Source organism: Salmo salar, chromosome ssa11 (genome assembly GCF_905237065.1).
Source record: "Salmo salar chromosome ssa11, Ssal_v3.1, whole genome shotgun sequence".
In the NCBI taxonomy this organism is placed as follows: domain Eukaryota; kingdom Metazoa; phylum Chordata; class Actinopteri; order Salmoniformes; family Salmonidae; genus Salmo; species Salmo salar.
Genome location: NC_059452.1, coordinates 104,448,064 through 104,473,362, shown reverse-complemented (window position 1 = coordinate 104,473,362; position 25,299 = coordinate 104,448,064). Strand labels below are relative to the sequence as shown.

General features: G+C 47.2%; 1 protein-coding gene across 2 annotated transcripts in view; it reads left to right on the top strand.

Annotated features, from left to right (window-relative positions):
- The window catches only part of dchs1b (dachsous cadherin-related 1b), a 261,642-nt gene extending 237,158 nt beyond the window's left edge, over positions 1-24,484 (top strand). The window contains exons 26-34 of one of the 2 annotated variants that reach the window (XR_006757730.1): positions 1,748-1,959; positions 2,121-2,275; positions 8,646-8,776; positions 10,851-11,137; positions 15,189-15,330; positions 15,720-15,891; positions 17,294-17,703; positions 17,994-20,933; positions 21,054-24,484. Coding sequence is in view for 1 of the 2 variants with exons in the window: in XM_045690242.1 (XP_045546198.1) it covers positions 1,748-1,959; positions 2,121-2,275; positions 8,646-8,776; positions 10,851-11,137; positions 15,189-15,330; positions 15,720-15,891; positions 17,294-17,703; positions 17,994-20,056 (3,572 nt within the window). In the remaining variant the exon portion in view is untranslated. Of the gene's footprint in view, positions 1-1,747; positions 1,960-2,120; positions 2,276-8,645; positions 8,777-10,850; positions 11,138-15,188; positions 15,331-15,719; positions 15,892-17,293; positions 17,704-17,993 lie in introns of both variants that reach the window. The other variant, XM_045690242.1, reaches the window with a different exon arrangement.
- The last annotated feature ends 815 nt before the right edge of the window (positions 24,485-25,299 follow it).

Sequence of the window (25,299 nt, the reverse complement as noted above, 5' to 3'; positions counted from 1 at the left end):
TCGATGTGGTTGAGGTCAAGGCTCTGTGCAGGCCAGTCAAGTTCTTCCACACCGATCTCGACAAACCATTTCTATATGGACCTCGCTTTGTGCACGGAGGCATTGTCATGCTGAAACAGGAAATGGCCTTCCCCAAACTGTTACCACAAAGTTGGAAGCGCAGTATCGTCAATGTCATTGTATGCTGTAGTGTTAAGATTTCCCTTCACTGGAACTAAGGGGCCCGAACCATGAAAAACAGCCCCAGACTATTATTCTTCCTCCACCAAACTTTACAGTTGGCACTATGCATTGGGGAGGGTAGCATTCTCCTGGCATTCGCCAAACCCAAATTTGTCCGTCGGACTGCCAGATAGTGAAGCGTTGCTTCCAGAGGCAGTTTAGAACTCGGTAGTGAGTTTTGCAAATGAGGACAAACGTTTTTTACACGCTTCAGAACTCGGCGGTCCCGTTCTGTGAACTTGTGTGGCCTACCACTTCGCGGCTGAGCCATTGTTGCTCCCAGACGTTTCCACTTCACAATAACAACACATACAGTTGACCAGGGCAGCTCTAGCAGGGTAGAAATTTCACAAACTGACTTGTTGCAAAGGTGGCATCCTATGAAGGTGCCACGTTGAAAGTCATTGAGCTCTTCAGTGAGGCCATTCAACTGCCAATGTTTGTCTTTGGAGATTGTATGGCTCTGTGCTCGATTTTATACACCTGTCAGCAACGGGTGTGGCTGGAATAGCCAAATCCACTAATTTGAAGCGGTGTCCACATACTTTTGTATATATAGTGTACTGTATATCTCTTCTGCTTTATAAGTTCTGTCTTTATGAATACTTCATTGATTGTATATATAAATGTCTAGAGTTTACTCTCACCATGTGCTATCTGTTCCAGTGTTTTAATAAGATCATAGAAGTCACCATACCCCACCATACCCCACCATACTCCACCATACTCCACCATACTCCACCATACCCCACCATACTCCACCATACTCCACCATGCCCCGCCATGCTCCACCATACTCCACCATACCCCACCATACTCCACCATACTCCACCATACCCCCCATACCCCACCATACTCCACCATACCCCACCATACCACACCATACTCCACCATACTCCGCCATACCCCGCCATACTCCACCATACTCCACAATACCCCGCCATGCTCCACCATACTCCGCCATACCCCACCATACTCCGCCATACCCCGCCATACCCCACCATACTCCACCATACCCCGCCATACCCCACCATACTCCACCATACCCCGCCATACTCCACCATACCCTGGTATACTCCGCCATACCCCGCCATACCCCACCATACTCCACCATACCCTGCCACACCCTGGCATACTCCTCCATACTCCTCCATACTCCTCCATACCCCACCATACTCCACCATACCCCACCATACCCCGCCATACCCCGCCATACCCCACCATACTCCACCATACCCCGCCATACCCCACCATACTCCACCATACCCCGCCATACTCCATCATACCCTGGTATACTCCGCCATACCCCGCCATACCCCACCATACTCCACCATACCCTGCCACACCCTGGCATACTCCTCCATACTCCTCCATACTCCACCATACCCCGCCATACTCTACCATACTCCTCCATACTCCACCATACCCCACCATACTCCACCATACCCCACCATACTGCTAACCCTGTCACTGTCTCTCAACTCTCCCTTACCTCTTACTCACCTGTCCCCTCCCTGTCCCCCAGGTGAAATCTGGGTTCAGAGGTCGTTGGGTCTGGACTTTGAGGACACTCCCCGACTCCGCCTGGTAGTGAAGGCTGAGACGGCTTCGTCCAGCTCCTTCATGGCCGTTAACCTGATCCTGCAGGACATCAATGACAACTTGCCACGCTTCCAGCTCCAGAACTATGTAGCCTACATGAGAGAGGCCCAGGGTTACGACATGCCAATCATACAGGTATGGAGGACACTAGCAGGCAGACACACACACACACACACACACACACACACACACACACACACACACACACACACACACACACACACACACACACACATGCACACTCTCTCACAGGAACACACACTCACTCTCCCGCTACTTCCTGTCTCATCTGTCAGGTGGTGGCAGAGGACGTGGACCAGGGGCAGAACGGTCAGGTGACCTACTCTATCCAATCATCAGGAGGCATGAGCGGCCTGTTCAAGATCGACCCTGTCACAGGAAGCATCACCACCGCTGCCATCATGGACCGAGAGATCTGGACTCAGACCAGGTGAGGGGATAATGGTGTGTGTGTGTGGCAGAGAGATCTGGACTCAGACCAGCTGAGGGGATAATGGTGTGTGTGTGTGGCAGAGAGATCTGAACTTAGACCAGGTGAAGGGATAATGGTGTGTGTGTGTGGCAGAGAGATCTGAACTCAGACCAGGTGAAGGGATAATGGTGTGTGTGTGTGTGGCAGAGAGATCTGGACTCAGACCAGGTGAGGGGATAATGGTGTGTGTGTGTGTGGCAGAGAGATCTGAACTTAGACCAGGTGAAGGGATAATGGTGTGTGTGTGTGGCAGAGAGATCTGGACTCAGACCAGGTGAGGGGATAATGGTGTGTGTGTGTGTGGCAGAGAGATCTGAACTCAGACCAGGTGAGGGGATAATGGTGTGTGTGTGTGTGGCAGAGAGATCTGGACTCAGACCAGGTGAGGGGATAATGGTGTGTGTGTGTGGCAGAGAGATCTGGACTCAGACCAGCTGAGTTGCGCTTTAAATAACAGATCAAGGTTTGCTTCATACCTACGACTGTGCATGGCCCAATACAGCCCAATACAGCATAGCCCAGCCCAATACAGCCCAATAGAGCCCAATAGAGCCCAATAGAGCCCAATATAGCCCAAGACAGCCCACGACAGCCCAATACAGCATAGCACAGCCCAACAGAGCCCAATACAGCCCAATAGAGCCCAATAGAGCCCAATAGAGCCCAATATAGCGCAAGACAGCCCAAGACAGCCCAATACAGCATAGCACAGCCCAACAGAGCCCAACAGAGCCCAATACAGCCCAGCACTGCCCAATACAGCCCAATACAGCCCATCACTGTCCAATACATCCCAACACTGCCCAATACAGCCCATCACTGTCCAATACAGGCCAACTGAGCCCAATACATCCCAACACTGCCCAATACAGCCCATCACTGTCCAATACAGGCCAACTGAGCCCAATACATCCCAATACAGCCCAATACAGCCCATCACTGTCCAATACAGGCCAACTGAGCCCAATACATCCCAACACTGTCCAATACAGCCCATCACTGTCCAATACAGGCCAACTGAGCCCAATACATCCCAACACTGCCCAATACAGCCCATCACTGTCCAATACAGGCCAACTGAGCCCAATACATCCCAACACTGCCCAATACAGCCCATCACTGTCCAATACAGGCCAACTGAGCCCAATACATCCCAATACAGCCCAATACAGCCCATCACTGTCCAATACAGGCCAACTGAGCCCAATACATCCCAACACTGTCCAATACAGCCCATCACTGTCCAATACAGGCCAACTGAGCCCAATACATCCCAACACTGCCCAATACAGCCCATCACTGTCCAATACAGGCCAACTGAGCCCAATACATCCCAACACTGCCCAATACAGCCCATCACTGTCCAATACAGGCCAACTGAGCCCAATACATCCCAACACTGCCCAATACAGCCCATCACTGTCCAATACAGGCCAACTGAGCCCAATACAGCCCAGCACTGCCCAATACAGGCCATCACTGTCCAATACAGGCCAACTGAGCCCAATACAGCCCAACACTGCCCAATACAGCCCATCACTGTCCAATACAGGCCAACTGAGCCCAATACATTCCAACACTGCCCAATACAGCCCATCACTGTCCAATACAGCCCAATACAGCCCATCACTGTCCAATACAGGCCATCACTGTCCAATACAGCCCAATACAGCCCATCACTGTCCAATACAGGCCAACTGAGCCCAATACAGCCCAATACAGCCCAATACAGCCCATCACTGTCCAATACAGGCCAACTGAGCCCAATACATCCCAACACTGCCCAATACAGCCCAATACAGCCCATCACTGTCCAATACAGGCCAACTGAGCCCAATACAGCCCAATACAGCCCAATACAGCCCATCACTGTCCAATACAGGCCAACTGAGCCCAATACAGCCCAATACAGCCCAATACATCCCATCACTGTCCAATACAGGCCAATACAGCCCATCACTGTCCAATACAGGCCAACTGAGCCCAATACATCCCAGCACAGCCCAATACAGCCCAATACAGCCCATCACTGTCCAATACAGCCCAACTGAGCCCAATACAGCCCAACTGAGCCCAATACAGCCCATCACTGTCCAATACAGGCCAACTGAGCCCAATACATCCCAACACAGCCCAATACAGCCCAATACAGGCCAACACAGCCCAATACAGCCCATCACTGTCCAATACAGCCCAACTGAGCCCAATACAGGCCAACTGAGCCCAATACAGGCCAACTGAGCCCAATACAGGCCAACTGAGCCCAATACATCCCAACACTCCCTCCTCTTTTTCTCTTTCTTTTAAAATTCCATCCCTTATTTCTAAGGCTGATGAAAGGATCTTATTTGTTCTAACTTTGTCTTTGATATGTGGTTGTAAGTTGCTATGGATAAGACCATCTGCTAAATGACTAAAATGTACATGTAAAATGTATTTGTAGTCACTCTTGTGCTGTGTGGCTTAGAACTACAGTAGTCTAGCTCAGTGGTTCTCAAATCCTCTCTTCGGGGACTCCCAGACGTTTTCACAATGTTGGTTGTTGCCCTGAACTAGTTCACTAGATTCACCTTATCAAGAGATTGATGATTAGCGGACGAGTTACGAGTTGCATCACGTGTGCTAGATGTGGAATATAAAAATAAATAAAATGCATCGAACGGCTAGGTGTCCCTGAGGAGAGGTTTTGGTTCAAACTCTACCAGGTCCTGATTTACTGCTGTCTTCCCCTTCTATCTGATTCTTCATCCACCGCATGTCCCAGGTCTTAATCAGTTCCTGATTATAGGGGAAGAATGGGGGGGGGGGGGGGGTGGGAAGCAGTGGATCTGGATGCAACGTGTAGCTAGTGTATGAATGGCGGAGAAGAGAGGAACGTACAACCTCAACCTCAGACCATCACACTGAGTAACGACCCTCAGACCATCACACTGAGTAACGACCCTCAGACCATCACACTGAGTAATGAACCTCAGACCATCACACTGAGTAACGAACCTCAGACCATCACACTGAGTAATGAACCTCAGACCATCACACTGAGTAATGAACCTCAGACCATCACACTGAGTAATGAACCTCAGACCATCACACTGAGTAATGAACCACAGACCATCACACTGAGTAATGAACCTCAGACCATCACAATGAGTAATGAACCTCAGACCATCACACTGAGTAATGAACCTCAGACCATCACACTGAGTAATGAACCACAGACCATCACACTGAGTAGTGAACCTCAGACCATCACACTGAGTAATGAACCTCAGACCATCACACTGAGTAATGAGCCTCAGACCATCACACTGAGTAATGAACCACAGACCATCACACTGAGTAATGAACCTCAGACCATCACACTGAGTAATGAACCTCAGACCATCACACTGAGTAATGAACCTCAGACCATCACACTGAGTAATGAACCACAGACCATCACACTGAGTAGTGAACCTCAGACCATCACACTGAGTAATGAGCCTCAGACCATCACACTGAGTAACGAACCTCAGACCATCACACTGAGTAGTGAACCTCAGACCATCACACTGAGTAACGAACCTCAGACCATCACACTGAGTAATGAACCTCAGACCATCACACTGAGTAATGAACCTCAGACCATCACACTGAGTAATGAACCTCAGACCATCACACTGAGTCATGAACCTCAGACCATCACACTGAGTAATGAGCCTCAGACCATCACACTGAGTAACGAACCTCAGACCATCACACTGAGTAACGAACCTCAACCTCAGACCATCACACTGAGTAATGAACCTCAGACCATCACACTGAGTAATGAACCTCAAACCATCACACTGAGTAATGAACCTCAGACCATCACACTGAGTAACGAACCTCAGACCATCACACTGAGTAGTGAACCTCAGACCATCACACTGAGTAGTGAACCTCAGACCATCACACTGAGTAATGAACCTCAGACCATCACACTGAGTAACGAACCTCAGACCATCACACTGAGTAGTGAACCTCAGACCATCACACTGAGTAATGAACCTCAGACCATCACACTGAGTCATGAACCTCAGACCATCACACTGAGTAATGAGCCTCAGACCATCACACTGAGTAACGAACCTCAGACCATCACACTGAGTAACGAACCTCAACCTCAGACCATCACACTGAGTAATGAACCTCAGACCATCACACTGAGTAACGAATCTTAACCTCAGACCATCACACTGAGTAACGAACCTCAGACCATCACACTGAGTAACGAACCTCAACCTCAGACCATCACACTGAGTAATGAACCTCAGACCATCACACTGAGTAATGAACCTCAGACCATCACACTGAGTAACGAATCTTAACCTCAGACCATCACACTGAGTAACGAACCTCAGACCATCACACTGAGTAACGACCCTCAGACCATCACACTGAGTAACGAACCTCAGACCATCACACTGAGTAATGAACCTCAGACCATCACACTGAGTAATGAACCTCAAACCATCACACTGAGTAATGAACCTCAGACCATCACACTGAGTAATGAGCCTCAGACCATCACACTGAGTAATGAACCTCAGACCATCACACTGAGTAATGAACCACAGACCATCACACTGAGTAGTGAACCTCAGACCATCACACTGAGTAGTGAACCTCAGACCATCACACTGAGTAATGAACCTCAGACCATCACACTGAGTAATGAGCCTCAGACCATCACACTGAGTAACGAACCTCAAACCATCACACTGAGTAGTGAACCTCAGACCATCACACTGAGTAATGAACCTCAGACCATTACACTGAGTCATGAACCTCAGACCATCACACTGAGTAATGAGCCTCAGACCATCACACTGAGTAATGAACCTCAGACCATCACACTGAGTAACGAACCTCAGACCATCACACTGAGTAACGAACCTCAACCTCAGACCATCACACTGAGTAATGAGCCTCAGACCATCACACTGAGTAATGAACCTCAGACCATCACACTGAGTAACGAATCTTAACCTCAAACCATCACACTGAGTAACGAACCTCAGACCATCACACTGAGTAATGAACCTCAGACCATCACACTGAGTAATGAACCTCAGACCATCACACTGAGTAATGAACCTCAGACCAAAACACTGAGTAATGAACCTCAAACCATCACACTGAGTAACGAACCTCAGACCATCACACTGAGTAACGAACCTCAACCTCAGACCATCACACTGAGTAACGAACCTCAGACCATCACACTGAGTAACGAATCTTAACCTCAGACCATCACACTGAGTAATGAACCTCAGACCATCACACTGAGTAATGAGCCTCAGACCATCACACTGAGTAGTGAACCTCAGACCATCACACTGAGTAATGAACCTCAGACCATCACACTGAGTAATGAACCTCAGACCATCACACTGAGTAACGAACCTCAGACCATCACACTGAGTAACGAACCTCAGACCATCACACTGAGTAACGAACCTCAACCTCAGACCATCACACTGAGTAATGAACCTCAGACCATCACACTGAGTAATGAACCTCAGACCATCACACTGAGTAATGAACCTCAGACCATCACACTGAGTAACGAACCTCAGACCATCACACTGAGTAACGAACCTCAGACCATCACACTGAGTAGTGAACCTCAGACCATCACACTGAGTAGTGAACCTCAACCTCAGACCATCACACTGAGTAATGAACCTCAGACCATCACACTGAGTAACGAACCTCAGACCATCACACTGAGTAACGAACCTCAGACCATCACACTGAGTAACGAACCTCAGACCATCACACTGAGTAATGAACCTCAGACCATCACACTGAGTAACGAACCTCAGACCATCACACTGAGTAACGAACCACAGACCATCACACTGAGTAGTGAACCTCAGACCATCACACTGAGTAGTGAACCTCAGACCATCACACTGAGTAATGAGCCTCAGACCATCACACTGAGTAATGAACCACAGACCATCACACTGAGTAGTGAACCTCAGACCATCACACTGAGTAATGAACCTCAGACCATCACACTGAGTAGTGAACCTCAGACCATCACACTGAGTAATGAACCTCAGACCATCACACTGAGTAATGAACCTCAGACCATCACACTGAGTAGTGAACCTCAGACCATCACACTGAGTAACGAACCTCAGACCATCACACTGAGTAACGAACCTCAGACCATCACACTGAGTAACGAACCTCAACCTCAGACCATCACACTGAGTAATGAACCTCAGACCATCACACTGAGTAACGAACCTCAGACCATCACACTGATGATTGTTTTGTTTTGTCTTGGCGAAAGGCTGGTCGTCACAGCGACGGACAGGGGCAGCCCGCGATTGGCCGGTTCGGCCACACTCACAGTGATCATCGTAGACCTCAACGACAACAGTCCAACAATCCCTCTGCCCCGGGAGGTCCGCATTCCTGAGAGTGAGTCACCTTTGGCCTTTGACCTGTACGATGATACGTTCATATAACATCTTTATATCTAATAGGCCACTTTACGTAGCACAGGACTCATGTACAGGGCATTCGGAATGTATTCACGACCCCTTGACCTTTTCCACATTCTGTTACGTTACAGCCTTATTCTAAAATGTATTAAATATATTTTTCCTCTCATCAATCTACACACAATACCCCATAATGACAAAGCGAAAACAGGTTTTTAGAAATGTTTGCAAATGTATTAAAAATAAAAAACTTTTTTACATAGGTATTCCAGACCTTTTCCTACAACTTTATTGGTATTTAGGGTATTTTATTAGGATCTCCATTAGCTTTTGCAAAAGCAGCAGCTACTCTTCCTGGAGTCCACACAAAACATGAAACATAATAGAGAACATCAGTAGACAAGAACAGATCAAGGACAGAACTACATACATTTTACAAAAGGCCACGTAGCCTACATATCAATACATACACACAATCTATCTAGATCAAATAGGGGGAAGGCGTTGTGCCGTGAGGTGTTGCTTTATCTGTTTTTTTAAACCAGGTTTGCTGTTTATTTGAGCAATATGAGATGGAAGGGAGTTCATTGCAATAAGGGCTATAAAATATAAAATATATATATATATATATATAGAGTCCACCTGTGGTACATCCACCTGTGGTACATTCAATTGAGTGGACATGATTTGGAAAGGCACACACCTGTCTACATAAGGTCCCACAGTTGACAGTGCATGTCAGAGCAAAAACCAAGCCATGCGGTCCAAAGAATTGCCTGTAGAGTTCCGAAACAGGATTGTGTCGAGGCACAGATCTGGGGAAGGGTAGCAAAACATTTAAGCAGTATTGAAGGTCCACAAGAAAACAGTAGCCTCCATCATTCCTACATGGAAGAAGTTTGGAACCACCAAGACTCTTCCTAGAGCTGGCCACCCGGTCAAACTGAGCAATCGGGGGAGAAGGACCTCAGTCAGGGAGGTGACCAAGAACCCGATGGTCATTCTGACAGAGCTCCAGAGTTCCTCTGTGGAGATGGGAGAACCTTCCAGAAGGACAACCATCTCTGCAGCACTCCACCAATCAGGCCTTTATGGTAGAGTGGCCAGACGGAAGCCACTCCTCAGTAAAAGGCACATGACACCCCACTTGGAGTTTGCCAAAAGGCACCTGAAGGACTCTCAGACCATGAGAAACAAGATGGAACTGTTTGGCCTGAATGCCAAGCGTCACATCTGGAGGAAACCTGGCACCATCCCTACGGTGAAGCATGGTGGTTGCAGCATCATGCTGTGGGGATGTTTTTCAGCGGCAGGGACTACGAGACTAGTCAGGATCGAGGGAAAGATGAACGGAGCAAAGTACAGTGAGATGCTTGATGAAAACCTGCTCCAGAGCACTCAGGACCTCAGACTGGGGTGAAGGTTCACCTTCCAACAGGACAATGACCCTAAGCACACAGCCAAGACAACGCCAGAGTGGCTTCAGGACAAGTCTCTGAATGTCCTTGAGTGGCCCAGCCAGAGCCCGGACTTGAACCCGATCAAACATCTCTGGAGAGACCTGAAAATAGCTGTGCAGCAACACTCCCCATCCAACCTGACAGAGCTTGAGAGGATCTACAGAGAAGAATGGGAGAAACTCCCCGAATACAGGTGTGCCAAGCTTGTAGCATCATACCCAAGAAGACTCTAGGCTGTAATCGCTGCCAAAGGTGCTTCAACAAAGTACTGAGTAAAGGGTCTGAATACTTATGTAAATGTGATATATATATATTTTTTATATATATATATATATATATATATATACACATTTGCACAACAAATAAAAATATCTTTGCTTTGTCATTATGGGGTATTATGTGTAGATTGATGAGGGGGAAAAAAAATATTTAAGCAATTTTAGAATAAGGCTGTTACATAACAAAATGTGGAAAAAGACAAGCGGTCTGAATACTTTCTGAATGTACTGCACGGTATATCCTAACCCTTCAACACTCTCAGTAACATGTCTCTGTCTCCTATCCATTCCTCCACCCCCCTCCCATCCCTAGACACCCTGATCGGCACAGAGATCACCTTGGTAACAGGTAATGACGTGGACTCCAGCCCGGCCCTGTCCTACAGCCTCCAGCTGGACGGGTCGTCCCAGGGGAAGTTTGGGATCCACCGCTACAGTGGAGGTGTGTCTCTGACCGCGCCTCTGGACTACGAGGACAGGACCTGGTACACACTGACCGTCATGGCTACTGACTCCCAGCACCAGACTGAGGCTAATATCACCATACTGGTGGAGGACGTCAATGATAACGCTCCTGTGTTCACACACGATCTATACCAGGTAACTGTTAATCAATCAGTTCATTTATCAATCAGTCAATCAATCAATTCACACGTTACGGCGTTCACACACAATCTATACCAGGTAACTGTTAATCAATCAGTTCATTTATCAATCAGTCAATCAATCAATTCACACATTACGGCGTTCACACACAATCTATACCAGGTGATGATCAATCAACCAATCAATCTAACAATCAATTGGTCCACCTTCATAACCCCACAAACACCAAGCTATTACTAACTACTATTACTACTAACTACTACTACTACTACTACTAACTACTACTACTAACTACCACTACTACTACTACTAACTACTAACTACAACTACAACTACTACTAACTACAACTACTACTAACTACTACTACTACTACTACTGCTACTACTAACTACAACTACTACTAACTACTACTGCTACTACTAACTACAACTACTACTAACTACTACTGCTACTACTAGCTACAACTACTACTAGCTAAAACTACTACTACTACTAACTACTGCTACTAACAACTAATACTAACTACTACTAACTACTAATACTACTACTGACTACTACTAACTACTACTAACTACAACTACTACTAACTACAACTACTACTAACTACTACTACTAACTACTACTGCTACTACTACTAACTAATAATACTACTACTAACTACTACTACTGCTACTACTAACTACTAATACTACTAATAACTACTACTACTGCTACTACTAACTACTAATACTACTACTAACTACTACTAACTACAACTACTACTAACTACTACTGCTACTACTAACTACAACTACTACTAACTACTACTGCTACTACTACTACTACTAACTACTAATACTACTACAACTACTACTAACTACAACTACTACTAACTACAACTACTACTAACTACTACTACTACTACTAACTACTACTGCTACCAACTACAACTACTACTGCTACTACTACTACTACTAACTACAACTACTTACTACTACTACTACTAACTACTACTAACTACAACTACTACTAACTGCAACTACTACTAGCTACTGCTACTACTACTACTACTAACTACTACTAACTACAACTACTACTAACTACTACTAATAACTACTGCTACTACTACTGCTGCCACTACTACTACTACTACTTACTACTGCTACTAACTACTGCTACTACTACTACTAACTACTGCTACTACTACTAACTACTACTACTACTAACTACTACAACTACTACTACTAACACCTACTACTAACTACTGCTGCTACTACTACTACTAACACCTACTACTAACTACTACTACTAACTACTACTACTGCTACTACTACTGCTACTACTACTGCTACTGCTACTACTAACTACTGCTACTACTACTACTACTAACTACTGCTACTGCTACTATTACTACTACTACTACTACTACTACTACTACTACACAAAAACATTTAGTTATATCTTAGAAGTAACATTTGTTCTCATAGCAGTAGTTTGTTTTATAACAACAAGATATTGTCCAGTTCCTGTATGGTCTGTTTTCCTCCGCAGCTGTAATAAAGGAGAGAAGGGGTCCTTGTCCCCTGGTCTGTAGTGAAGGAGAGAAGGGGTCCTTGTCCCCTGGTCTGTAGTGAAGGAGAGAAGGGGTCCTTGTCCCCTGGTCTGTAATAAAGGAGAGAAGGGGTCCTTGTCCCCTGGTCTGTAGTGAAGGAGAGAAGGGGTCCTTGTCCCCTGGTCTGTAGTGAAGGAGAGAAGGGGTCCTCGTCCCCTGGTCTGTAGTGAAGGAGAGAAGGGGTCCTTGTCCCCTGGTCTGTAGTGAAGGAGAGAAGGGGTCCTCGTCCCCTGGTCTGTAGTAAAGGAGAGAAGGGGTCCTCGTCCCCTGGTCTGTAGTAAAGGAGAGAAGGGGTCCTCGTCCCCTGGTCTGTAATAAAGGAGAGAAGGGGTCCTTGTCCCCTGGTCTGTAGTGAAGGAGAGAAGGGGTCCTTGTCCCCTGGTCTGTAGTAAAGGAGAGAAGGGGTCCTTGTCCCCTGGTCTGTAGTAAAGGAGAGAAGGGGTCCTCGTCCCCTGGTCTGTAGTAAAGGAGAGAAGGGGTCCTTGTCCCCTGGTCTGTAATAAAGGAGAGAAGGGGTCCTCGTCCCCTGGTCTGTAGTAAAGGAAAGAAGGGGTCCTTGTCCCCTGGTCTGTAGTGAAGGAGAGAAGGGGTCCTCGTCCCCTGGTCTGTAGTAAAGGAGAGAAGGGGTCCTTGTCCCCTGGTCTGTAGTAAAGGACAGAAGGGGTCCTTGTCCCCTGGTCTGTAATAAAGGAGAGAAGGGGTCCTCGTCCCCTGGTCTGTAGTAAAGGAGAGAAGGGGTCCTTGTCCCCTGGTCTGTAGTGAAGGAGAGAAGGGGTCCTTGTCCCCTGGTCTGTAGTAAAGGAGAGAAGGGGTCCTCGTCCCCTGGTCTGTAGTAAAGGAGAGAAGGGGTCCTTGTCCCCTGGTCTGTAATAAAGGAGAGAAGGGGTCCTCGTCCCCTGGTCTGTAGTAAAGGAGAGAAGGAGTCCTTGTCCCCTGGTCTGTAGTGAAGGAGAGAAGGGGTCCTCGTCCCCTGGTCTGTAGTAAAGGAGAGAAGGGGTCCTCGTCCCCTGGTCTGTAGTAAAGGAGAGAAGGGGTCCTTGTCCCCTGGTCTGTAGTGAAGGAGAGAAGGGGTCCTTGTCCCCTGGTCTGTAGTGAAGGAGAGAAGGGGTCCTTGTCCCCTGGTCTGTAGTGAAGGAGAGAAGGGGTCCTCGTCCCCTGGTCTGTAGTAAAGGAGAGAAGGGGTCCTCATCCCCTGGTCTGTAGTAAAGGAGAGAAGGGGTCCTCGTCCCCTGGTCTGTAGTGAAGGAGAGAAGGGGTCCTTGTCCCCTGGGTGTTTATCTCAAATGGCACCCTATTCGCTAAACAGTGCACTATTTTTTACCCATAAGGCTCTAGTCAAAAGTAGTGCACTATATATAGGGAATGGGGTTCCATAGGTCTCTGGTCTAAAGCAGTGCACTATATAGGGAATAGGGTGCCATAGGGCTCTGGTCTAATGTAGTGCACTACATAGGGAATAGGGTGCCATAGGGCTCTGGTCTAAAGTAGTGCACTATATAGGGAATAGAGTGGCAATTTTGGGACAACGCCTTGGTGTTACAGTAGATGTATGTCCCCACGTCATCTGTTGAAAGGGGCAGGAGAGAGGGGCAGGAGAGAGGGGCAGGAGAGAGGGGCAGGAGGTGCCCACTAAACATGTCAACCAGAAGGCGTTTACCTCTCCAGTTCTTCACACCTAGTTAAACTTGATAAACAGCGGGGAAAATTAGCTTCTCAAGGTTATAGCTCCCAGGACACTCAGGATGTATTAAAGCACCTGCACACACATATACACACACTAGCACACGTATGAATGCAAATGCAGGGACACACACACACACGCGCGCGCACACACACACACACACACTGAGGGGGGTGATAAAAGTCAAGTCTAATCACGACTGTGTCGTTGGGTTGGGGAAACGTTAATATGAGCTCATTACGTTTACTATTGTAAACAGGATATGACTTCAGCTTTACTGCAGATTAACAACAAAACAATGTTTACAACTGTAGACAAGATATGAATTTCACTTTTACCACAGGCTAACAACAACATAATTAAACATTGTTGTGTGTCCCAAATGCCACCCTATTCCCTATATATAGTGCACTACTTTAGACCAGAGCCCTATGGCACCCTATTCCCTATATATAGTGTACTACTTTAGACCAGAACCCTATTGCACCCTATTCCCTATTTATAGTGTACAGTCCCCTTAGGGCTCTGGTCAAAACTAGTGCACTTTGAAGGGAATAGGGTGCCATTTGAGACTCATCCGTTTCCTGTACCTTTAAATTTCCCTCTCTTTACTGACAGTCCTGTCTATTTTCATCCTGTAGTTGAGTTATCAGGAACTCAGTTTCACCAGAGGAGGTGGTATACCTTCTATTTATTTGGTTAGATTTATGTTGATTGTTGTGTTGTTGTGTTGACTATTATGGGGTGTTAAAGCTGTGTCTGTGTTTCCCAGGTAACACTGCCAGAACATTCCCCGCCAGGCAGTCCCGTTGTCACGGTGACGGCGACTGACCGCGATTCGGGGGAGAATGGAAAGGTCACCTACACAGTGACGTCATCAACGCACGGTGGCTTCTACGTCGACCCCAGCAATGGTACGGGATTCAATTCTCTTTCCTACAGTTCACACACACACACACACACACACACACACAGAACAAAGACACATTACTGTTGTTACCACTGCCGTGCTGTTACCATGGAGAAACTATCTTCTGTACGGCAGGCTGTTGTTGTATTCTGACGGCAGGTAGTTTAGCAGTTAAGAGCGTTGAGCCAGTAACTGAAAGTTTGCTGGTTTGAATCCCCGAGCCGACTCGGCACAAAAATTAGTCGCTCCGGATAAGAGTGTCTGCTAAATGACTAAAATACACATTTTAAAAGGACTGAATAGGACTGGCGTATAGGTGAAGTCCAAGTGAATGGGTTTCAAACCTATGTTTTATTCAAAACTTTTCAAATTATTTATCTTGTCTCCCGACAGGCACCCTGTTCATCAGGGAGAGGGCAGAGTTTGACCCAGAGAACCCGTCTGTCAGCGTGGTCATCGCAGCCTGTGACGGGGGATCCCCGCCCCTCTCCTCCGTCACCACAGTACAGGTCCAGCTATCAGACGTCAACGACAACGCTCCTGTCTTCCACCAATCAGAGTACAGGTAGGTCACAGCGCTCCCGTCTTCCACCAATCAGAGTACAGCTAGGTCCCGTCTTCCACCAATCAGAGTACAGCTAGGTCCCGTCTTCCACCAATCAGAGTACAGCTAGGTCCCGTCTTCCACCAATCAGAGTACAGCTAGGTCCCGTCTTCCACCAATTGAAGTACAGGTAGGTCCTGTTTTCCACCAATCAGAGTACAGGTAGGTCCTGTCATCTACCAATAGGTGGCTGTCATCTTTTTATCATGATAAAGGGTAGATCCTGCACAGATTCATTGGCTTTCAGCAGTTTCTGTATCTAGCATATGCTGGCATGTTTCAAATGAGTCTGGTTACTCTATAGATATATGAAGCTAGTTACTCTATATATATATATATGAAGCTAGTTACTCTATAGATATATATGAAGCTAGTTACTCTAAAGATATATGAAGCTAGTTACTCTATAGATTTATGAAGCTAGTTACTCTATAGATATATGAAGCTAGTTACTCTATAGATATATGAAGCTAGTTACTTTATAGATGTATGAAGCTAGTTACTCTATAGATATATGAAGCTAGTTACTCTATAGATATATGAAGCTAGTTACTCTATAGATTTATGAAGCTAGTTACTCTACAGATATATGAAGCTAGTTACTCTATAGATTTATGAAGCTAGTTACTCTATATATATATGAAGCTAGTTACTCTATAGATTTATGAAGCTAGTTACTCTATAGATATATGAAGCTAGTTACTCTATAGATTTATGAAGCTAGTTACTCTATAGATATATGAAGCTAGTTACTCTATAGATTTATGAAGCTAGTTACTCTATAGATATATGACGCTAGTTACTCTATAGATATATGAAACTAGTTACTCTATAGATTTATGAAGCTAGTTACTCTATAGATATATGAAGCTAGTTACTCTATAGATTTATGAAGCTAGTTACTCTATAGATATATGAAGCTAGTTACTCTATAGATTTATGAAGCTAGTTACTCTATAGATATATGAAGCTAGTTACTCTACAGATATATGAAGCTAGTTACTCTATAAAATAATTTAACCAGGCAGGTCAGTTAAGAACAAATTCTTATTTTACAATGACGGCCTACCCCGGCCAAACCCTCCCCTAATCTGGACGAATTGTGCCCCACCCTATGGCACTCCCGATCACGGCCAGTTGTGATACAGCCTGGGATCGAACCAGGGTCTGTGGTGACGCCTCTAGCACTGAGATACAGTGCCTTAGACCGCTGTACCACTCGGGAACCCTTTAGGGCCCTATAGATACATGCAGCTAATAAATACTATGCATGTAAATGTAACATATAATATGTTAATGTTAAGTGTTACCAATTCATTATTATTCTGATCCAAATGATTTATTCTGATCATTGTGTTTCCAGGGCGACGGTGTTGGAGGACTCCATCCCCGGGGCGACCATCCTGACCCTGGAGGCCATGGACGCTGATTTCTCTCGGGACAACTGCGGCTTCGACTTCACCATTGCCAATGGCAACACTGGGAACGTCTTCCAAATCGAGAGCAGCGTGCGCTTCCTGGAGGGGCGGGGCTTCCAGACCGTAGGGACCCTCCTATTGGCCGAGGTGCTGGACTTCGAGGCCGTGCCCCTCTATAACCTGACGGTGGTGGTGTCGGACAGAGGGGTTCCACAGCGAAGTTCTAGTGTTGCCGCGGTGATAACCGTTGGTGATGTAAACGATAACCCGCCGGCGTTCGGCAGGGCGGAGTACGCTGTGTCACTGAGTGAAGGAGCGGGCGCCGGGACAGAGATAATACGACTCACTGCCACAGGTGAGGGAATAGGCACACACACACACACACACACACACAAATATACACATTGACCGCCTCAGGTGATGATAAATAATTACACTATGGAGTTAGAAATTAAAACGGTGGAGAGGAGATGGGGGGGTGAAAATGAAGACCATTTTTTTTCCTGAAATATCTCCGTATCTTTATATCGTTCTTGTTGTGCAGCTGCAAGCATCTGTTTGTTTTATTATGACACTGTTAAATGCTTTTCTTTCTGTCTTTCTCTCCCCCCCTCATCTCTCCCTCCATCTCTCACTTTCCCCCAGACCCAGACTCGGCCCCCAACGCAGAGGTCCAGTACAGTATCAGCTCAGGCGATGAGATGGACCTGTTCACGATCGACCAGTGGACCGGGGCGCTGCGGTTACAGCGACAGCTCGACCGCGAGCACCAGTCCTCCCACGTGGTCATCGTCCAGGCCTCGGATGGCCACGGTCACGTTGCCCTGACCCCGATCAGCGTAGAGGTCAAAGATGTGAATGATAACAGTCCGTTCTTCCCCATCGAGACTCTGATGGCTAGCATCAGAGAGAACCAGCCGGTCAACTCAGCCGTGACCATACTCCACGCCATAGACCACGACACTGGGATGTACGGCCAGCTGAGATACTACATGGTGGAGCGAGGTCAAGGGTCAGGAGTTACAGGGCGAGAGGCCTTCACCGTGGACCAGAGTTCAGGAGAGGTCAGGGCTAAGATGACTTTTGACTTTGAGAAGGTCAACTCATTTAATTTCGTTGCTCTGGCGATGGACGCCGGTAACCATTCGGCCACGGTGACGGTCCAGGTGTACGTGACCGGTGAGGATGAGTACGACCCACTCTTCATCTCCCCAGAGTTCTCCTTTGAGGTTCCAGAGGGGGCGAAGAGGGGCCAGAGCATTGGACAGGTCCAGGCAAACGACGAGGACGGAGGTGTAGACGGTATCGTCCTCTTCTCGCTCCCAAGCTCCTCCCTGTACTTTGACGTCAACAAAACAACCGGGGTGGTTTTCCTCAAGATGGACGGGTCTTCTAGTCGCAGCAGCAGCAGCGGGTTAGGGGGGCGGTCCAAAAGGGAGACCAGGACCATGACTCTGGACGTTAACGCCCACAGCCCTCTGGATACGTCCCGGGTCACCACGGCCCAGCTGACCATCGATGTGACCAACACGTCCTTCGGCCTCGGGGCAGACCTCAACGTCCTGCTGATTATCATCATCGCCGTATCCCTGGGGGTTGTCGTGCTACTGGTGGTCATGGCTGTGGTCATTTTCCTGATCAAGTCAAAGAGACGCAGGAAGAACAAAGGACGGGACAACAGTGCCGTTGCCTCGGGAACCAGTCTGCAGAAACTGGACGATTCCAAATCTGGAGGATCTGAGAGGATCTATCATCAGACGTTACCAGGGTACGCCGGCGACCGAGGTGGAGCAGGGGCCGGGCCCTACCCCCGGGGGGGTTCCCTTGACCCCTCACACTCCAGCGGGCGTGGCTCAGCCGAGGCGGCGGAAGACGACGAGATCAGGATGATCAACGAGTACCCACGCGTAGCGTCCATCTCCTCGTCCATGCAGGAGCACATCTCAGCCCGCGGGCCGGACTCTGGCATCCAGCAGGACGCTGACCAGCTGTCGGACATCTCCTGTGAGCCGGCCGCCCTGGAAGGAAGCACCTGGTTCAAAGGCAAGAAGCTGGGAGGGAGTCTCAGTGGAACCATGCTGTCTGGACAGCTACCTGTCTACAGAGACGAGCTGGGAGGAGGGTACCTAGGGGTGGGGAGGGGACTCAATATCTCCCATCCTAAAGATTACGCCTTCCCAGAGGACGGGAAGCCCTCGGTGGACGGGTCTCTGACAGCCATAGTGGCCAGTGACGAAGAGCTAAGGGGCAGTTATAACTGGGACTACCTGCTCAACTGGTGCCCTCAGTTCCAACCACTAGCCAACGTCTTCACAGAGATCGCCAGGCTCAAAGACGAGACAGCCCCACAGAACCAGACCAACCCACGCCAGCCCTTCCAGCCCAAAGCCAAGACGGACCCCAAGCCTCGCATCGACCCACCGCCCCTCATCACCGCCGTCGCCCACCCTGGGGCCAAGTCCGTCCCCCCGAAGGTCCCTGTCATCGGACGCACCTTCCCCCACCTGGCCACCTTACGACGGTCCCCCATCAGCCACGAGGGCTCCATCTCCTCAGCAGCCATGTCCCCCAGCTTCTCCCCCTCTCTCTCCCCCCTCGCAGCCCGCTCCCCCGCCGTCTCCCCCTTCGGAGTCACCCAAGGCCCCTTGACCTCCATGATCAGTACCAGGGAACCTTCGCTGGACCCCGACCACGAGATGAGGATCTGAGGATGAGGTTGTTTTAGGGTTTTTACAGACGTTTCTATAATTTATGTTTTATCATATGACAAAGTAAAGGGTGCTGAGATCTGGATGTTATATCAGCTCCTATGACACGTGAGGAAGTTGAAGGAAGTGTTTTTGGCTTTAGAGACATGTTTCTCTGATGTAGTTTTTTTTTAAATAATCTGACAATGTGATTGGTTCTCAGATCCTGAGCCTTATATCAGCTCCTAGGACAGATGAGGAGATGAAGGAAGTGTTTACGGCTTTAGAGACATGTTTCTCTGATGTAGTTTCTCAGATGAGTTTTCGGCCATATTTCTTCATAACGGAAGAGGAATATAGTGTGGGAACATTTTGTATTTGTGCGACCGAGTGATTGCCAAGATGATGCTCAAGAAGATGTGAGAGGTCACATTCACCCTCTTTTCTGAAGGGGACATGTGGATTATCATTTTCTACAGGATGTAATTTCTCACCCTATGACCTAGATATCTCTCTATGGAGAGGTGGACCATGTTGTGGGGTTGGGGGAGGTTAGCATTGACAACAGACCAGCCCTCTCCTCCCCCACTTGTACATCATGACGCAGGCCTCTGAGAATTGCCACAGGGTTAGGAGATTACCCAACCTCTCGGCTTCGAACAACCATGACTTGGATCCAACCCTGCAGCTGCAGACTGACCCTCCCTGCAGACAGAAGGTCCTCAGTAGAGATAAACTGACGTATCGGCTGCAGACTGACCCTCCCTGCAGACAGAAGGTCCTCAGTAGAGATAAACTGACGTATCGGCTGCAGACTGACCCTCCCTGCAGACAGAAGGTCCTCAGTAGAGATAAACTGACGTATCGGCTGTAGACTGACCCTCCCTGCAGACAGAAGGTCCTCAGTAGAGATAAACTGACGTATCGGCTGCAGACTGACCCTCCCTGCAGACAGAAGGTCCTCAGTAGAGATAAACTGACGTATCGGCTGTAGACTGACCCTCCCTGCAGACAGAAGGCCCTCTGTCATGAAGTCTGTAGACACAGTAGATTTTCAGTAGTTTTCAGGTCACTCCTCGCTGGCTGGTCAGAGAGATAAAGGATTCCACTATTCCTCTCTTTGACATCCGTCTCTTTACGTTCTAGATCTCAATTAAAGACTTCAGTATTCCATTGTGGTGGTCTCACAAACAAAATGGCTGCTTTCAAAATGGCTGACGTTTCCCCTTCTGTGGATCCAATGGACCAAGTACACGTGTGTTGAAAAATACATTATAAACTAGCCAGTGTTTTGTACATTGGAAACGGGGACTGAGGCTAATGTTTTCCTTTGTTGCTACGGAAGACGTATTATTTTCTTTTGGTTGTATTTTTTATCTATTTTTATATTGACCTTTGATTTCTGATTTGAAATGCCAGGATATCGTTTCATTCTATTTAGATATATGTATATTTGTATGTATGTGTATGTACGCTAGCCACATTATCTATGTGTTTTCCTGTCATAGATTTTAGAGCCACCGTCTTGTGTCTTTGTGGACTCGTGACATTTGTGACGTGAGTGAGTGGGGAACATTTTGTGTTTTGATAATTATTTATATGAAGGAAATTAACTGTTGGCCATGTTGACAGCAGGCAACCACGTTCACTTTTCACCATGCTGTATTGTATCTGAAAAAAAAAAAAAACGTTTTTTTTTTTTTTTTGTCAAAATGAAAATCTTCTCAAAATCCCGGCAAAGACGATCAGAGATCATTGGTCACTGCCTTCAAACTCTGTCACCAAAACCAGACCTGTCCTCCTTGTTAGTAAACTGTTATAACTGATATGTAGCGGAGGTGAACCCGGACTCACGGTTCTTGTGATGGAAATCTGTGTCACCCCAGGTCCAAGAGGGAATGTCCTCTTGGCTTAACGATTAAGATGTTGGTTTTCCATGTTGGAGACCAGGGTTCAGATCCCGCCTGTGACATATACACTAGACTCAGTATAAGTAAACTGGCTTACACTGCAGAACACATTCTCTCTGGAATTAATGGAGAATTCCATTTCCTGTTCACCTCTTGTGTCTTTTGTATGAAGTGCTTCCGGCTCAACACAAAGGTCAATGATGTGATGTCATCGCTCCGTATGATGACTTGTAACTGTGAAGTGGTTCAACTTCGTACCATAGAAATACAATGCATAGAACATAGATTGTAGAATGGTTAGAAGGTTTTACACAACTACTTTTAAAGGTAGCAGCACAATAATTTAACTTCAATTAGACCTGTCACGCTCCCAAATGGTTGCTTTCAAAATCAACATACTGTGTGTTCTATCTATGCATTCTATTTCTATGGTTTCAGTGCTACAGTTCTAGATCTGTTGTTAGATGTATTTTACCAGGAGGTAGGGTAGGTATAGAGGAGGTTATTCAGGGTCCATGTGTTTCTCTCATCACCACACCCTCTGTGTCCTCTCTGTGTCCTCTCCACGCTCCCATTGTTTGGGCTCTGTCCTGGACATCTGTTAACCTAGCAGGCCAGAGGCACACAGCTTTACCGCAACACTATATGTATCCCAAATGGCACCCTATTCCCTGTATAATGCACTACTTTTGACCAGAGGGTTCTGACCAGAGAGTTCTGACCAGAGGGTTCTGACCAGAGGGTTCTGACCAGAGAGTTCTGACCAGAGGGTTTCTGTTCAGAGTTCTGACCAGAGAGTTCTGTTGAGAGTTCTGTTCAGAGGGTTCTGTTCAGAGAGTTCTGTTCAGAGAGTTCTGTTCAGAGGGTTCTGTTCAGAGAGTTCTGACCAGAGGGTTCTGACCAGAGGGTTCTGTTCAGAGGGTTCTGACCAGAGGGTTCTGTTCAGAGAGTTCTGTTCAGAGAGTTCTGTTCAGAGGGCACTATATAGGTAATATGGTGCCAATTGGGACACACAGACTGTCTTCTCCAGTATTACCCTTCCTGTTGTTTAGTTCAGTCTGTGTTGAGTCAGTAAGGGGTGATCAGCAGCAATGTAATGCTCTCCTGTTCCTCACATGCTGCTTTCAAATCAACTGGGAACTCGGATCCTCGGAAATCTCAGACTTTCGAATTCAGTGCGTTCAAAACAACTGCGAACTCTTCAAAAAAAACATCTCCGATTGCGGAAAAATTGTTTTGAACGGTTATACAACTTAGAATTCCAAGTCAGAAACTCGGGCATCTTTCTAGAGCTTTGACTTTCCGACCTGAAGATCACTGACGTCATGATTTTACATAGGTTTTTTTTCCCCCGAGTTACCAGTTGTCTTGAATGCACCATAAGGGATAGTTTGGTTAACTCTGCTGTGCTGCATGCCTGATGATATAATTTTACCATACCAACAACTGTCTGCTTGCCTCTCGCTAACCTGCCTCTAACTCTGTCAGCCCACTAAACGGGCGGCAGGAAGCCTGGTGGTTAGAGCGTTGGGCCACTAACCGAAAGGTTAACCCACTGTTCCCCGGTGAGCCGTCATTGTAAATAAGAATTTGTTCTTAACTGACTTGCCTAGTTAAAATAAAGGTTACATTTAAAAACATGGGAGGAATCCTGGCCTCTCACTAACCTGGTCAGACCACTAAACATGGGAGGAATCCTGGCCTCTCACTAACCTGGTCAGACCACTAAACATGGGAGGAATCCTGGCCTCTCACTAACCTGGTCAGACCACTAAACATGGGAGGAATCCTGGCCTCTCACTAACCTGGTCAGACCACTAAACATGGGAGGAATCCTGGCCTCTCACTAACCTGGTCAGACCACTAAACATGGGAGGAATCCTGGCCTCTCACTAACCTGGTCAGACCACTAAACATGGGAGGAGCCTGGCTTCATGGCAGCAGACCGTCAACACAGTGCCATTGTGTCGTCTCACAAACATATCTGAGTTGTAACGCCTCCATGTTGTAGTTCTCTCGCTATGAGTCCCAAATGGCACCCCAATCCCTGTATAGCCCTATTCAAAAGTAGTGCACTATATATATATATATATATATATATATATATATATATATATATATATATAGGGAATAGGGTGCCATAGGGCTCTGGTCTAAAGTAGTGCACTATATATAGGGAATAGGGTGCCATAGGGCTCTGGTCTAAAGTAGTGCACTATATATAGGGAATAGGGTGCCTTAGGGCTCTGGTCTAAAGTAGTGCACTATATAGGGAATAGGGTGCCATAGGGCTCTGGTCTAAAATAGTGCACTATATAGGGAATAGGGTGCCTTAGGGCTCTGGTCTAAAGTAGTGCACTATATAGGGAATAGGGTGCCATAGGGCTCTGGTCTAAAGTAGTGCACTATATAGTGAATAGGGTGCCATATGGGATTCAAAATTGAAGACTGCTGCCAACGATTCAGCAGCACACAGAACAGAAATCGTCTGTATATGTATTTGAAAAAGCAGAGAATAAATGGAGTCTCTTTTGACAAACTGGAGTCTGTTTCTTTTCTCTCTTAAAAGTTATTCCATTTGAGGGAATTAAAAAGTCATCAAAGTGGTCTTTTGAGCAGTTAAGATGTAGAGACAGAGTCTGAGGTCCAGATGGTATCCTATCCCCTATACGGTGCACTGCCCTATAGGTCCTGGTCAAAAGTAGTGCACTACTATAGGTCCTGGTCAAAAGTAGTGTACTACCATAGGCCCTGGTCAAATGAAGTGTACTACCATAGGCCCTGGTCCAAAGTAGTGTACTACAATAGGCCCTGGTCAAAAGAAGTGTACTACCATAGGCCCTGGTCAAAAGTAGTGCACTACTATAGGCCCTGGTCAAAAGTAGTGTACTACTATAGGTCCTGGTCAAAAGTAGTGCACTACCATAGGCCCTGGTCAAAAGTAGTGTACTACCATAGGTCCTGGTCCAAAGTAGTGCACTAAAATGAGAATAGGGTGCCGTCTGGGACGCAAGCCTGTGTCAGAGTCTCCCTTCATTAAAAACCCTTTAGCGTGGGAGAAACCGGTCAGTTTAGCCAGGATAGGAGCAGTTTCCTGGGGGCAGAGCACCAGAGAGAGAGGGCCTCACCTCCAGGCTCTAGCCAGGTTAGGAGCAGTTTCCTGGGGGCAGAGCACCAGAGAGAGAGGGCCTCACCTCCAGGCTCTAGCCAGGTTAGGAGCAGTTTCCTGGGGGCAGAGCACCAGAGAAAGAGGGCCTCACCTCCAGGCTCTAGCCAGGTTAGGAGCAGTTTCCTGGGGGCAGAGCACCAGAGAAAGAGGGCCTCACCTCCAGGCTCTAGGCTCTACTCTCCTCA